The following is a 14,141-nucleotide window of genomic DNA, read 5'->3' as shown; positions in this document are numbered from 1 at the left end:
TAGAGAACTGTAGTTATAGGCTTTTATTTAATAAGGAAGTGAGCCAGTAAAACAAACTCAAAATGAATTGATTACGTCAAGCAGAGAGGCCTTATAAATGATGACACAGATAACCTCTATCAAAAAATAAACAAGGCTAAGGTTAAAATCATGTGTGCATTCAGGCTGAAATATTGAAGTCTCTGTACGATCAGTGCACCTGGGTGGTATACTTGATGTTTTTGGCTTGGTGAGCTTTTTCATCTAGCTTTATAATACATCCTCTGTGTAATATTTTGAACAGTTCTTTCTCCAGATCCTCCTTCAGGGTTTGGCTTGGCCATGCAGCAGCTAAACTCCTCCCAAATTCCACTGAAGGAGCAGAGAAAAACGTGCCTCAGTCAGGCTCAGAGTTTCCACACTGGACCAGAAAGGGTGGAGCTCGTCCTCTGCCCAATTATTAACCGTCTGGGTCCGGTGGAGCTTAAGGCTGAGGTGAAAGCAGGGGAAATCTCTGCTTGCATTGATCATGAGCATGCAGTTGTTAGGGGGAAGTACAAGGAGATTATTGCTGGAGGCTGAGGATCAATTTTTGCGTTTAATCTGGGGTTAGCGTTTCTTTCTTGTCTGTCAGCCAAAAGCACCAGGCTTCTGAAGTCAGAGACTATCAATGAGTCATCTACAAAACATTGAAGATAAGGTGTGAAAGTGTTTTCTGCATCTGTGAAAGTTATTTCACTTTGTCTTTATATGGAAAAAGCATTAAACTCATCGTTTCCATGGATTCACTGTTTATTCTAAAAGGCTCCCTGCACCAGTGCTGAAGCTGAGGCCAGTAAAAACTCATGGCAGCCAGGGATGAGTGGGTTACATAAGAAAAGGATCATATTACCATCCCTAACATAAAATCCTGACTGTTTATTTACCATAAATCAGAAAAACACAAAAGAAACCCGAGCTGATAGCGCCATCTTCTTCACTCCTTTAAAAACAAACCAGTCACACTCACAGCTCTATGTCTGCTTGTCTAGTCTAAAAATGGCACAAATAAACATCAGTAGGCAACGCCACGACGCAGCTGTGTGTGTCTCCAGATAAAAGACCACCCTATTCTTCAAAGCTGCTCTATTACCACCACAAGCACCAGAACTCCTGCCAAGGAGTCTGACGCGCCACCAAAATCCAAACAAAACGCAAAAGAGCTCAGATTTCAAACACAGTGGGAGGAACCTGAAAGGCAGTTTTAAGAAAACAGAAAGTCACTAAAGCTGGAAGGAAAACAATTCTGTCCTTCCCCTCCTATTGTGAGGTTATTCTCAGTTGACACAGCAGCTCTTATTCCGCCTGTCTCTGTACAAACATGACTAATGACAGATGTATGTTTAGGCTTAACATCCAGTAACAATATTGTTCTCCTGTGCAAATTCACAGCTTCAGTGTCAGGAAGAATGCAGAGATAAAATGTGCACGTTATAATTAGACCCTGTTGAGGTTATAATATTTTTAAACACTATTATTTTCAGAGGACAATAGTGGAGCCACCTCATTATGAAACAGCCATTCCTCTGAATGCTCTGAAGACATGAAGAGAAAGGAAGTAAATAACCAGAAGGGTAGTTATGTGTGTATTTGAGGAACAGAGGAGAAAGAGGAAGGCCAAGTGGACCAGCGGCCATTGGCAGAAACGATTTGTGCAACAATTAGCCTATGTTAGATTACAGTTGTGCTGACTTTTGCCTTATCATTACTGTTAGGCAAACTAAAATGTCAGCTCCCAAACTGCACATATGGATAGCTATAAGTGACACAAACTAAACAGTGAGATAAACAAATTCATAAACTATCAGCTGAATCTACTGGAAGCACGCTTCTGACAAAAATGTTGCTTTGACTTTAAGTTATAACCACATCCTCAGAGAAATACGTAAGCCTACCTTAACAGGGCAAAAAGTAGTCATAGGTCAATTTTGTGTTTCACTCTGAGCTGTCACATAGCAGAATCAATGTGTTGCAGTGACATCTAGTGGTGAAAACGCGCAATGACATTTTAATAACAAAAGCCATTGCTTAACATACGTTTTACAATTTAAATACTTATTTAACAAAATCCACACACAAACTTGAAAGTGAGCATGTGATATCTATTATTTGGCACATAACTACTGTTAAACTTCAACAAGTTGACATGTTAAAATGTATAATTACATATTCTTAATTAGCAAACTGTGGAACTTGAATTATATTCCAAAGGCCATCGTGAACAGATGTGGTTTGAGGGAATTGGGAATATTGGGAATTTCCCTAAAACACTTGGAAACCTCTTGCAGAGTAATTCAGCACCAAAATCTAGGTAAGCTAATCATTGGGGTAGGCCTACAGCACAGGCTAATGTCTCCTGCATTAACATGGAGAATTGTATGTTGTTTTCTTACGCTTACCTGGCTCTTTGTCGTCAAGAACATAAATTGACATTTAAAAAGGCAAAGGGGTTCAAATAATGTTAAGGTTACTTGAATAATGTTAAGTTAAAAACTCATTTCGTATATAAACCATGCAGGGTTATTTTTGTTAACGAAAACTAAAACTAAAACTAGCAGTGAAAAAATATTTTTCGTTATTCGTGAAATAAAAAGTATTAAAAAAAACTAAAACTAAATGAAAATGACGATGAACAATGCAACACGAAGTAAAACTAAATAGAGTTGCAGGTAAACCAGCGTAGTTTTCGTCTTCGTCGTCCAACACCCCCCATTCAAATTGTGGTTGCTATAGCTACCACACTGTCCTGCTCTTTTTGACTTCTCGAGAGATACTGGCCTAATGAAAATAATATTTGATGTCATGCATTCTTTCATCCTGCCCATTTCAGCTTCTTTAAATCAAGGCTTTCCTCTTAATACATGAAAAACGAAAACGAAATAAAAACTAAACTAAAAATAACTATTCAAAAAACAAAATGAAATACAAATATAAACTAATGAACATTTCAAAACTATAATAACCCTGATATGTCTATGGGTGGCAGTACACGCTTCGGGATGTGTTAGAGTTACAGAGAGAAAGAAGTCCGCCAAGCCCGAAGAAGAAGTACTTCCGTTGTGACGTAGTAAGCTAGTTTACTAAATGGCGGTTGGGAAAAGGGTGGACAGTAAACGTTAAAACGGTTATAACTGTAACTGACTAACTATCAAAAACATGTACTCGACTGTGTCGGAAATACAGGGTGGTTACAAAATGTCTATTTTCAACTTTCAGGTCGGTTCATGTGCCAGGCTGACCCAAAATGCACTGCCAAGGAGACGGAAACGAGGCAAAGGGTAAGAAGTGCAATGTTGCATTACATTAGTTGCGCTGGGCTCAGCGGTTAGTTAGCAGCTTTGTGTTCATATTAGAAGTAGTGTTGTTTTAAACCATTCACAGTAGCTTCAGTGCCAACTGTGCTGTCACCGAAGTTAAAAGTTTGAATGTAACCGTCCTCAGTTAAACTAATGGAGAAGGAGGATGGGGAACAGGACCCGGCGTCTGAGGAGGCTGAGCTCCGGCTGAGAGTGGAGTCTCTGCAGCAGGAGCTGGCTGAGTGCAGAGCCGAGCTGGACAAGCTACAGAAACAGCTGAAACAGTCCGAAAGACAGCAGAGGAGCACAGAGAGCTACAACGAGGACCTGAGGAAACAGGTCAGTGATAACAACACTATTATAAATGATTATACAGACCTCTTCGTGCTGTACACCAGTTCAGTTTGTTCAGAGCTCTTTAGGACAGTGTGGTTACCTGAGACGTTATACATGTATCCACTGGATAAAGCCCTAAAAGGATTCTGAATTGTTCCATAAAAACTAACTTTTTCTATCTCTCAAACATTAATAAATGAATACTGAGTAATTAAAAAAAGCAATTGTTACCCGGAAGCTATGAGATCTGTCAACTGAATTGATCTGAAATCTATTGTTTCAGGTTGACCAGCTGAGTGCAGAGATTCATGAACGGAAGAAGAAAGATAAAGACAGAGTTGAATGTGAAACGCAGACAGAAGAACATGTCTGGACAGAAACTGGTGTGTGACTTTCTCATGCACATTATCTTTTATGTTAAAGGAACATTTAAGTTTTCCAAAAAAGTAATATGCTGATAAATATGTCAATAATCCTTTCCAGACTATTACAACTACTACTATGGAGGCTATACTGAGAATCCAGAGGCCTCATACATTCAGGAAGACCTGAGCACAGTGGCAGCTGTGGAAACAGCTGATGGCAGCGAGGCAGCTGAGGTGTCAACAACAAATGAAGCAGTTGTTACTGATGCGTCAGGTCAACATGTTGACAGTGTTGCAGTCCCAACTGAGGTTTGTTTATCTAAAAAGTTTGTTATACTAAAACGTTACTTGAAGAAGAAGTTATTGCAAATGTTGAGTTTACGTTATGACTAGTAAATTAAATTGTTCTTTCAGGACGGTGATGGAGGATCCATAGCTGATATGTTAAGGGCCACTGCTGAAGAGGCTATGACACAGACCGGGTTCGTCTTTGATGAGACCACTGGCATGTACTATGACCACAGCACAGGCTTCTACTATGACTCGGTTTGTTAATTACACCCTTCTCAGTAAAATAATACTGTCTGTAGCAGCAGTAGTAGTGTGGTTTAAGGGTCTACTCTTACACATTTTCCTCTTCCGTAGGCGAGTCAGCTGTACTATGATGCCAACACAGGCATTTACTACTACTTTGATGCAGAGAGTGGACGGTACCAGTTTCATTCCCGGATTGAGGTTCCTACTGCACAAACTGCTGCTGAGCCTGATCAAGACAACAGTGTTGTTGAAAAGAAGGGCAGAAAGGTTAAGAAAGGGTCCAAGAAAACCTCCTGCCAGGTATCTAACACTATCTTTTACTGATGCATGACATAAATACATGAATGCGTTCTTCCCGACAGCTGGCTTTTGACTTTGTAGTTCCCCTCAAAAGCTGCAATGTTTCAAGTCTTCATTAATTTGTTGGTCTCAGTCTTCAAACACTACTTGCTGTATGTTTTCTTTTATATGAATTTGAGGCTAGTTGACTAAAAGATATCCTCTGACCTAGGTGCAAGAGGTGACTAACTCATTGGCTAAAATGAAGATTTCTTCTTACTGGAATACCACTCCCCACAGAGGTACACCTTTTTAATATATGTATATAACTCAAGTTATTTATAGCTTAGGCCTTGATTCAATAGATTTTGCCACTACATTAGGACAAATAAATACTTATAAGTCTCTCATACGGTTCCAATAAAGAGGACAAGTCCACTTATACACACAAGCCACTCCTTGGAAATATTTGGATAGGATTTACAGATTGTTCTTGGATATATATATATAGCATTAAAGTAAGCGATAACATTTTAAGACAATCAATAAAGTGATAGCAACACAGGTTATCAAACAGTTGTCTGTGTGATCGAACAACTGATTGTGGGTGGGTTTGATTACATGACTTATTTTGGGGGCGGTCTGTAGTGAATTGTCTTTGAAGTCTGAGACCAAACAAAAAAACAGTGCCTGACATGCAACATGGGATCTACAAAGCCAGCCTGCCTGCTGTCAGGGCCCATCACTGTGGATGCTAATTTCGCTGTTGACTGTCTGATGGCAGGGCCTCGTATTAGAAGAGGTTAAGTTGGAAGAAGAAGAAACCGAGTGGGTCGAAAAGAAAACGACCAAGAGGACCACAGAATCTCGAAAACTGAAGCGAAGGTCTCGCAGTCCAGGCACGGTTTCTCGTAGAAAAGACTCCTCCAAACACCGGGAGGAGAGAGACAAGTCTTCATCGAAGAGGAAGAAACAGAGAAACGGTTCACACTCGGATGAAAAGGATAGATCAAGAAAGAAAATGAAGAAGTTAAAAAAGCAAAAGAAGAAAAAGAGTTCGGCTCGCAGCGATGACTCAGAGGGGAACAGTGAGCCAGAGGAGGGTGAGATCACAGAGTCAGAGAGGGAGGAGTGGGACTCAACTCCCTCGTTCTCATCATCTTCAAGCTCCCCCTCCGAGGGAAGCCCAGAGTCAGAAATGGAGACTCAGACTCAGGAAGGTGAGAGGAAAAACGAGAGGAGTTCAGTGCTTTTAGGGCTCTAATCTTAACAACTAGTTCTTGGGTATATTAGCTTAAGCTGATAGGAAGCCAAAGACAGTTAAATCCTCTTGAGGCAATGTTCCTGTGACAATGATCTGGCCTTTTTTTTCTAGCAGTCAAAGACATTTGGCCGCCCTGTGTGAGAGTGACTGTGGTCAGATCTCCCGTGCTGCAGGTTGGCACTCTGTTCATCATCACCGCAGACTCTCCAGCCACCATCGGCAGGTTTGTTGGGTCTTTCTTTCAATCAAAGGTTTAGCACTTTACACCATGCAAAAGTGGTTTGAGAATGGGTTGCAACAGCGGCAAACTCTAACCAAAACAATAAAGGACAACCTGCTGTCTTTCTGTTGCAGAGAGAAAGATATGGACCATGCTATCAGAATAGCAGAAATGGGAGTAAGCAAGGTACCCCTCTGCGCTTTAACTTTGTACCATTGTCGACATCGTTCATTGGTACTTTACAGACTTTATGTAATGTTTCTAACTTTGAACTGTGTTTGCTTCAAGTTCCATGCAGAAGTTTACTTTGACCAGGAGCAGCAGGGCTACATGCTGGTGGACCAGGGGAGCCAGAATGGAACCGTCATCAACGGCAACAGGATCTTACAGGTTCGCCATTTGTCTCAGCTTGTTGCCTCTGAATAAAAGCTTTAAACATCCATTCAGCAGTGACTTCATTGTAGAATCTTTCCTCTTTAGCCCAAAACCAAGTGTGAGCCACATGCACTGATGCACGGAGATGAGGTGAAGATGGGAGAGACCGTGCTGTCCTTCCACATACACTCGGGGACTGACACCTGTGACGGCTGTGAGCCCGGTCAGGTGATGGCTCACCTCAGCAAGCACAGGAGAGAGGAGACGGCAGGTGAGACAAATCAAGAGAAATATCTATATATAATAAGGTTAAACTTGTTTGTTTGAAAAGCTTGATGTGCTTTTTAATTTTTATACCACCCCTCCATAAGAGATCCTCCCTGTGTATTTTCCCAAAGGCCCTACTCTTTCCAAAGAGGACAAAGAAGCGCTCAGACAAAAGGAGCTGAAGCAGATGAAAGCTAAATACGGCCTGCAGGTGAGTGTTATCGGGACAAGCAGCAGCCAAATCAAGTTTTTAAACCCTCTTCTCTTCAAACAGCCAATCCCCTCTCTGCTTTTCTGTGAACAGAGCAGTGAATTCGAGGGGACCAAAGCCCTAAAGAACAAGAAGTACAAGGACCGAGCAGAATCCAGGAGACAGACGGTGGGCAGCGAGGGCGCCTTCCAACGAGATGATGCACCCGCTTCTGTTCATCAGTAAGTATATTCTCAAAGACTAACAGCTGAAGAAGACAAATATTGGATGAATTGGTAATCATGTGCTGTGTCTTATTTGCCTCCTTAAAGGGAGATCAGTGAAGTCAATAAAGGACGGAAGATGCTGGAAAAGATGGGCTGGAAGAAAGGGGAGGGGCTGGGGAAAGAGGGCACTGGAATGAAAGCCCCGGTAAGACCTTCTGATGATGTCCTGTTTGCAGATCCTGTTCTGAGTAAGATATAGTGTTAACAAAATGATGTGATTCTTTTCTTTCTCATTCCTCTCTCCTCAGATTGAACTGAAAATCAGAAAGTCCCAGTCAGGTTTGGGGGCCGGTGCAGCCATGTCTCTGGACAATGTGTCTCTGACCAAATCAAAGTCTCAGAAGAACTGGGAGAAAGCGCGAGAGAGATTCGCTGATTCGTGCCAGCCTGACGTGCCGTCGCCTAAAACACAGAAGAACAGCTCAGCCAAAGCCTGGGTCAAAGCTGAGGAGACGGAAACGACAGACACACAAGCAGGTTTTGATACAGGCAGTTAGCAATGAATGACGCTGTACATATTTATATTGGATTTACACGCTGGATATTTGATATGAGCAAAGGGAGTCTCCTCAGTCTGCAAATTACTTGTAAGATAGCTTGTGTTTACTCACTGAAGAGACTGAGCATGACCCAAATTATGTCAACTTACAATCTACAGTTGTAAAAGTCACCAGCTGCTGCTGTAAAACTACTTTTGTCCGCTGTCATAAGTGAACTGTGGGAATCTTTTACAGTCCAAAAAGGAGATGAACTGTGTGTTTGATGGTCCAAGTTTTGCCTCACACAACAAAAAGGACTTGAATCGCCCCAGGCAAACATTGACACAGCGGAGCTATATTTCTCACAATGAGATCATGCTGTGATGAGACTACAGTGGATTTGTTTTGACAACCTGTAACTAATCATGTTAAACCAGTCACAACTGTTTGGTGTGACACTTTCGCAACCTTCTCTTTCTTTTTTTTCTTAATGTTGTTCAATGAATTTTGAAAGTAAAACTGTTTTTGTTGTCTTTGATTCACAGTCACTTCCTATTTTACTGTCTTAGGTTTGTTTGCTCAAAAGCACATGGAAACACATACGCAGGCGCTCGGTGAAGCCGGCGAGCAAACATTTAACAGTCCATTTATCAGTGTGCACTCTTTATCTGCGGGTTCATTTTGAGGGTGTGTGAATATTTGCATGTGTGTGCAAGCGTACACTTGAAGAGAGGCCAGCGTCGCACCGATTGGTAAAAGAATGCAAGCTCAGTGTTGTAGATTACACCAGAGTAACGTGTTTTAAATCCTCACTGATAACTTTACAAATATTAACTACAGATGTTTTGAGAGTTTTTCTTCTGTTAAAGGTTACCGACTTCAAACTAAGTGGTAATAGATTTAACTGTAAAATCCCATCTAACAGGTGAGTGATTTGACTCACATGACACTGTTGCCGTGACTCCTTGAGCTGGCTCTCCTGCTGTTCTTCTTTTGACTTATATTTCCTCCCATTTTGATCTTCTCTCTCTGCAGTCGAGTAAAGACCCACCAATGTGTTCCCTTCAGCTTGCAGGCATACTCTCCTCTCGTAGTGTTCAGTAGTCACTCTACTGTCAGGTTTCTTCTGACAGGTCGGTCCTCCCGTCCCTCCTTCCTTAAGTTTCCTCCCTCAACTTAACTGCTCTTACAGCAAGTAAACATTCAGCAGCTGATACTGTAGCGTAGTAAAACTGGGAGGGATCAGCGCTCGTCCTCTGTGTTGAGTATAAAGTCTCCGCCATAAAAGGATGATGCCAGTCATGAGATAATGCGGGAATCCAGTCGTTGGTGAGGATGTAGCTCAGGGCTTTTTCACAGATCTGGCTTGACCAGTTCCTGACACTTTGAGAGCTTTTAGACGAACACTGGGCCACTGTTCTTTGACGTGCAGGCCTTTCATAATGTAGTTTCTTCACATGTTATTAAACGAAACATGCAGTGATTTTAAAGTCCTTCAGGGCGGAATCAGCGTACTTGGGTTCTTGTCATGGTCTGTTGCGTGATAAAGATAACAAACCAGTAATTGAATCTGTTAAGCTGGTTATGTTGAATTGCATTTTCCAACTCAACACTGGAATACACAGAACATAATATAAGCTGTGACAGTGCATATTAATCTCACAGAGATAGTATGCTCTTATTTCGCCCTAAGTGAGAAAATTTGACAATTCCTGAGGAGCTGTTTCCTTTTTGGATTATACTCTCACAGGCGAGTGGAAACAAGTTCTCTTAGAGACTAGGTTTGGAACTGAAACAGAGTGGTTTATGTGACAGATGAGAAAAATCCTGAAGATAGTTAAGACCATTTTTAGACTAGATAGTAATAAAACAAATTATTAAATCTTGAATGCTTGAGATTTATAAAAGAGGAAAGAGTGTGTCTGATCTCTTTATTTTAAGCTACACTGTAAGGAACCAAGAAATGTGGCTGTTGAATTGTTTCTGTCAAAGGTGTTTAACCAAACAGAATTAGAGAAGTGACAGGTGTGATGAAAGTTAGAGTTTTTAGTCACTAAAACTTGCCATTGCCATGTCTCACTCCGACAATGACACCTTGTTTTCCAACACGTCTAACTTTAAGCTGTACCTAGGTCAAAGGTCAAAGAGCAGGAAAAGGGCATCCCCCTATTCATACCAAACATTTATCACATACATGCATCCAATCACACAGACCTGTAAAAAAAAAAGCACTGTGACGTGTTGCCTTTAAACATAAGATCAGACAGAAGAAGGGAGGTTCACATCAGCAGATAACAGAGGAATGTTTCTAACGTGAATACAGTGTTTCAGGTATTTGGATGAGCATAACGTCATAACTCGTTATCTTGATAGACGACATGAGTCAGAAGTTTTACATGAATGAAAAGTATTCACTTGCCTTAAATAACATCTTCTATGCAAGGTTTAACATTCTTTCCTTCTTAAAATCAAACTTTATTAAATTAAATTAAAACAAATAGATTGAAATAAAACAAATTCAGTTTGTTGAATTATATTGTATCAAATACTTGAATTGAATTAAAATAAGGAAAAATAAGTAATTTTATTTAACTGAATTAAATTATTGAATTTTGTTCAGTTAAATTTAACCAAGTAAATAGAATTTAATCAATAAATGAATTACAGTTCATAGAATTTGATCTTATTATCTTTTAATTAAGCAGCTCCTGTATTTTGTGCAGGTCTCAGTGTCTTAGGAATCTACCTGTAATTGAGTCAGGATTGGGCCACACTTTAAAGATAGAATCTCGAAATCCTCAGTTTTAGCACCTTATGACGATAAGAGGCAAATGTGGGATCAAACGTCCCAGATAACCAGACGTCTATGGTTGGCTCCCTTTGTTACAGTTGTAACTCTTGATTTTCCCCGCTGACGGTCACTTTCCTTTTTTGACTGTTTGCCTTCATCTGAGCGTCCAATTTGTTTCTTTTTCTTTGGATTTTCACTTATTTTTGAAGTTGTATCTGTAGTCATCCATCTTTACTTTGTTTGTTCAGCCATAGTAGATTACTGTTTACTCGCTATAGTAGATTACTGTTTACTCGCTATAGTAGATTACTGTTTACTTGCAGAGACCGGAAAAGCAGCCGCTTAGCTCCGCCTACCCTCTCTGGCAGACCTCTCTGGTGATTGAAAACGCATCACTAACTGGGCGCCACTGGTGATTTTTTCCACAAATTTCGCCACAGACACCCAGTCCATAATAATGCTATATACTGCAAATTTAAAGGCTTTCATCAGTGGGCCATAGGCTCAATCACCATTGTGTTACATTAGATAGTGACTTAACAGACATTTATTTACATGAAAATCTTTGATATTATTACTTAAAGCGCTAAAATTATTGGTGAATTCTCGAATTCTTCAGATGAAACAACCTGAGAGGGTAGACTTAGTCATTGGTCTGAACGCTTGAGATTGTTTGTTTTAAGGCAAGCCTATTAAAGTGGGAGCCAGTGAGCCAAATCTTGCCCATTTACAACAGTTCAATACATTGTTTGATTTTTAGTAGATTTACATTTTTGTATCAGTAGGCTATTTAGGTCTTTCATTATAATGTCTGTTTAGCACAGACATGTATATTCTGTTTAAAAAAAGTTGGAAAGGCTGATTAAGCAGAAGGGATTAAGATAGATAATAATTTAAAGAAATGTCAAATGCAACTTTGTGTTTATTAAATCAACTATTTACCGCAACATTAAACTACAGTCTGACATAGAAAATGCAAATCTCTGGCCTCTTGGCGCTTCATAAATTCCTGTTGTAGCGTTACAGGGTAACCTCTGACTCCGCTCTGCCACCCTGTGGAGAGAGGAGAGAAGAAGTTTTCCAGACGTGTAGGTTTCCCTTTTATATATCATTGACATCTGTTGACATCAGCTGGTAGACTGTGATCACTACAAGAGACTCTCCCTCAGTGTGTGTCAGAGTGACCACACAGTGATCGTATGAAAGCAACTCCTCCATCATCATCACTCATAGTTTCCCTACATGTTGCAGGAGGTCATTCATTACTACTGCTCTCCATCATCGTCCAGGGCCGGGCTGTGCGACCAGAGTAACTAACTGCAGTCTGTCATTTGGGTTCAGCTCGGAAAATGTCAGGATGGTTTTTTACTATTTAAAGTTGAACTGCAGTTGCGTGCGTTCAGAGCTCGTCTGGTGTGTTGTGTTGCTCAATGCTGACCACAGCTTGTTTTACTTTGAAGCGGCACACAACACAATGTGTTTATGAGAGCAGCTGTGAAGCAGAATGAAGCCTTTTGTAACACAGTGTGCACAAATGCCACAAAGTGAAGACAATAGCTCTTGAAACAGAGACGTCCACGCTTATATAGTGTGTAATGTTTTGCTACAGCCTTGTGGACTGCAGACGTGGTGTAGAGGTCAGGGAAAATCATGAAATATACAGTATTGTATGAAATAAATCTGGATAAATAATGCCTTTGTGCTCTTGTACTTTGTTGCAATCAGAGTAAGGTCCAGCGTGGTAAATCTCTACAAAGAGCATTAATAATAATCTCTTTAAAAGTAGTTTCAGTTACACTTCTTTCCCTTCTCTTTGACCCAGACAGAAGCAGGATATCCACCTCCCCTGCCAGTTTCCTGTCATTTCATCTGAGCCGTGTCTGCCTGCGTCTGTTACTCCGTGTTATCACAATCTCAGTCTGCGTCTCCATTGAAAGGCACGAGACCAGAAGCGACACAAGTCTGACAAACTGTGGACTCTGAGTGCTGTGTTGACTCAACTTCTCCCCTCTCCCCTCCAACTTCACTTCCGGCTCACTCGGCCCTCCCAGCCACGTCCGTCCACACTGGTGGCTGAGCCTCGATAAATCAGAACAAGGCACACAGGCTGAAGCTTTGCAGATTACACCAGTTAAAAACCCGTTTGTGGTCCTTAGCGAGCAGTCTGAAGAGCTTCCAGAACAAACAGTGCACTTGTTTGGATGTGAACGCTCATGTGAGGCGAGGTCAGGAAGTTGGGGGTTTAAATGCTTCCATGGGGTCAAAGGTCATCCAGCTTGATCATTTTAGCTGAGAGGAAATGATTCACATTCCAGCCTGAATATGTTTTTTGTATATAGTACAAACCTGTTTATAATAAGGTTATGCTGCTGGTAGGAAATGACACTATTTGGAAAAAGGAAACGAATGCAAAAGTGTCTTTTGAGCAAAAATAAAGCGCATTATGCAATCCTATTAAAGCCGCCATAAGGCTTCAGTTTCTGTATTTCAAAGGGAAGTGGCCTTCATGCCCTCAGTCTCAGTATAAATACCACATCCAGACTGAATTCTTGTGCTCCAAACTGAATGGAAATTCCAACACAGCTACGGCTTCCTCCCGACAAGTGACTCAGTCAGAGCTGCTGCTGTTGTATGAACGTCTTCCACCCTCTTCCTCCCTGCCCGAGCCTCTGGGTGTGTCTCCCTCGCTGTGACCTCATGTTCCCAGAAAATCCTCCAGAAAACCTCCGCAGCGCAGTCGCTCACATGATGCAGCCGCCGTGCCAGTTGTACACAACAACAAGCAGGTCGCTTTATAGACGTCACTTTGCTTGTTACATCAACAGCAGGGATAGTGGTGCCGGTGCCCCAGCATGTTCATTCAACCAGTGTGTGTGTGCAGACAAGCATCCTGTTTATACAGCCTGGTTACTGCTGCCTGCTGTGAGAAACTCTCAGTTTGAACCTTCAGTTCTTTCCATTAAGATTTGTGTGACTAATTCTTCCTAACAGGCACACATCTCTTTTAAAGTAACCCGCTTGTTACCGTGAGTCTTCACCCGAGCAACATTCATGAACACAAGTACTGAACAGCTCAAGAAGTACATCACAATTACAACAAACTGCCGGTTCGACTTCTGACTTGTGGAGAGGCTTTGTGCAGCAAAAACACAAAAGCTCAAACAGCAGCAAACTTTACACATTCAATAAGCCATCTGTCATACAGTACAAAAGTCAGACAGGTCAATACTAGGACTCACACAGTTACTAAAGCAAACATGCTGTACTGAGGATTTGAATAACGGAGCACCTGACAGACAGACCGGCTGTCATGTTTGTGTAAATCATACCTCGGCTTCTCTGCGGACGGACAGGCTGTGACGGATCTGCTGGGAGCTCTGTGGATGTTCAAGTTCTCGAAAAGTGACAGAAGTCCTCAAAGAAGTCAGACTGCTGCT

General features: G+C 41.3%; 1 protein-coding gene across 5 annotated transcripts; it reads left to right on the top strand.

Moving 5' to 3' along the window:
- The first annotated feature begins 3,098 nt into the window (after positions 1 to 3,098).
- Positions 3,099 to 8,218, top strand: aggf1 (angiogenic factor with G patch and FHA domains 1). 5 transcript variants are annotated; one of them, XM_069678125.1, is made up of 16 exons: positions 3,099 to 3,142; positions 3,235 to 3,296; positions 3,460 to 3,653; positions 3,934 to 4,033; positions 4,134 to 4,324; positions 4,430 to 4,561; positions 4,661 to 4,852; positions 5,616 to 6,051; positions 6,207 to 6,318; positions 6,450 to 6,501; positions 6,604 to 6,705; positions 6,796 to 6,961; positions 7,062 to 7,168; positions 7,262 to 7,389; positions 7,480 to 7,579; positions 7,683 to 8,218. In XM_069678125.1, exons 2-16 carry the CDS (start codon positions 3,263 to 3,265, stop codon positions 7,929 to 7,931), a joined length of 2,295 nt encoding a protein of 764 aa, XP_069534226.1. In that variant the 5' UTR covers positions 3,099 to 3,142; positions 3,235 to 3,262; the 3' UTR covers positions 7,932 to 8,218. The 5 variants fall into 5 exon arrangements, with proteins under 5 accessions (XP_069534226.1, XP_069534227.1, XP_069534231.1 ...); XM_069678126.1 differs by having other exon boundaries at positions 3,105 to 3,151; XM_069678130.1 differs by lacking the exon at positions 3,099 to 3,142 and having other exon boundaries at positions 3,182 to 3,296; positions 6,210 to 6,318; positions 7,089 to 7,168.
- The last annotated feature ends 5,923 nt before the right edge of the window (positions 8,219 to 14,141 follow it).

The sequence above is a fragment of the Semicossyphus pulcher genome, unplaced genomic scaffold (assembly GCF_022749685.1).
Source record: "Semicossyphus pulcher isolate SPU_LCO1_2020_fin unplaced genomic scaffold, fSemPul1.0.p SCAF_3, whole genome shotgun sequence".
Taxonomy (NCBI): Eukaryota; Metazoa; Chordata; class Actinopteri; order Labriformes; family Labridae; genus Semicossyphus; species Semicossyphus pulcher.
This window is presented reverse-complemented; position numbering and strand designations above follow the sequence as displayed.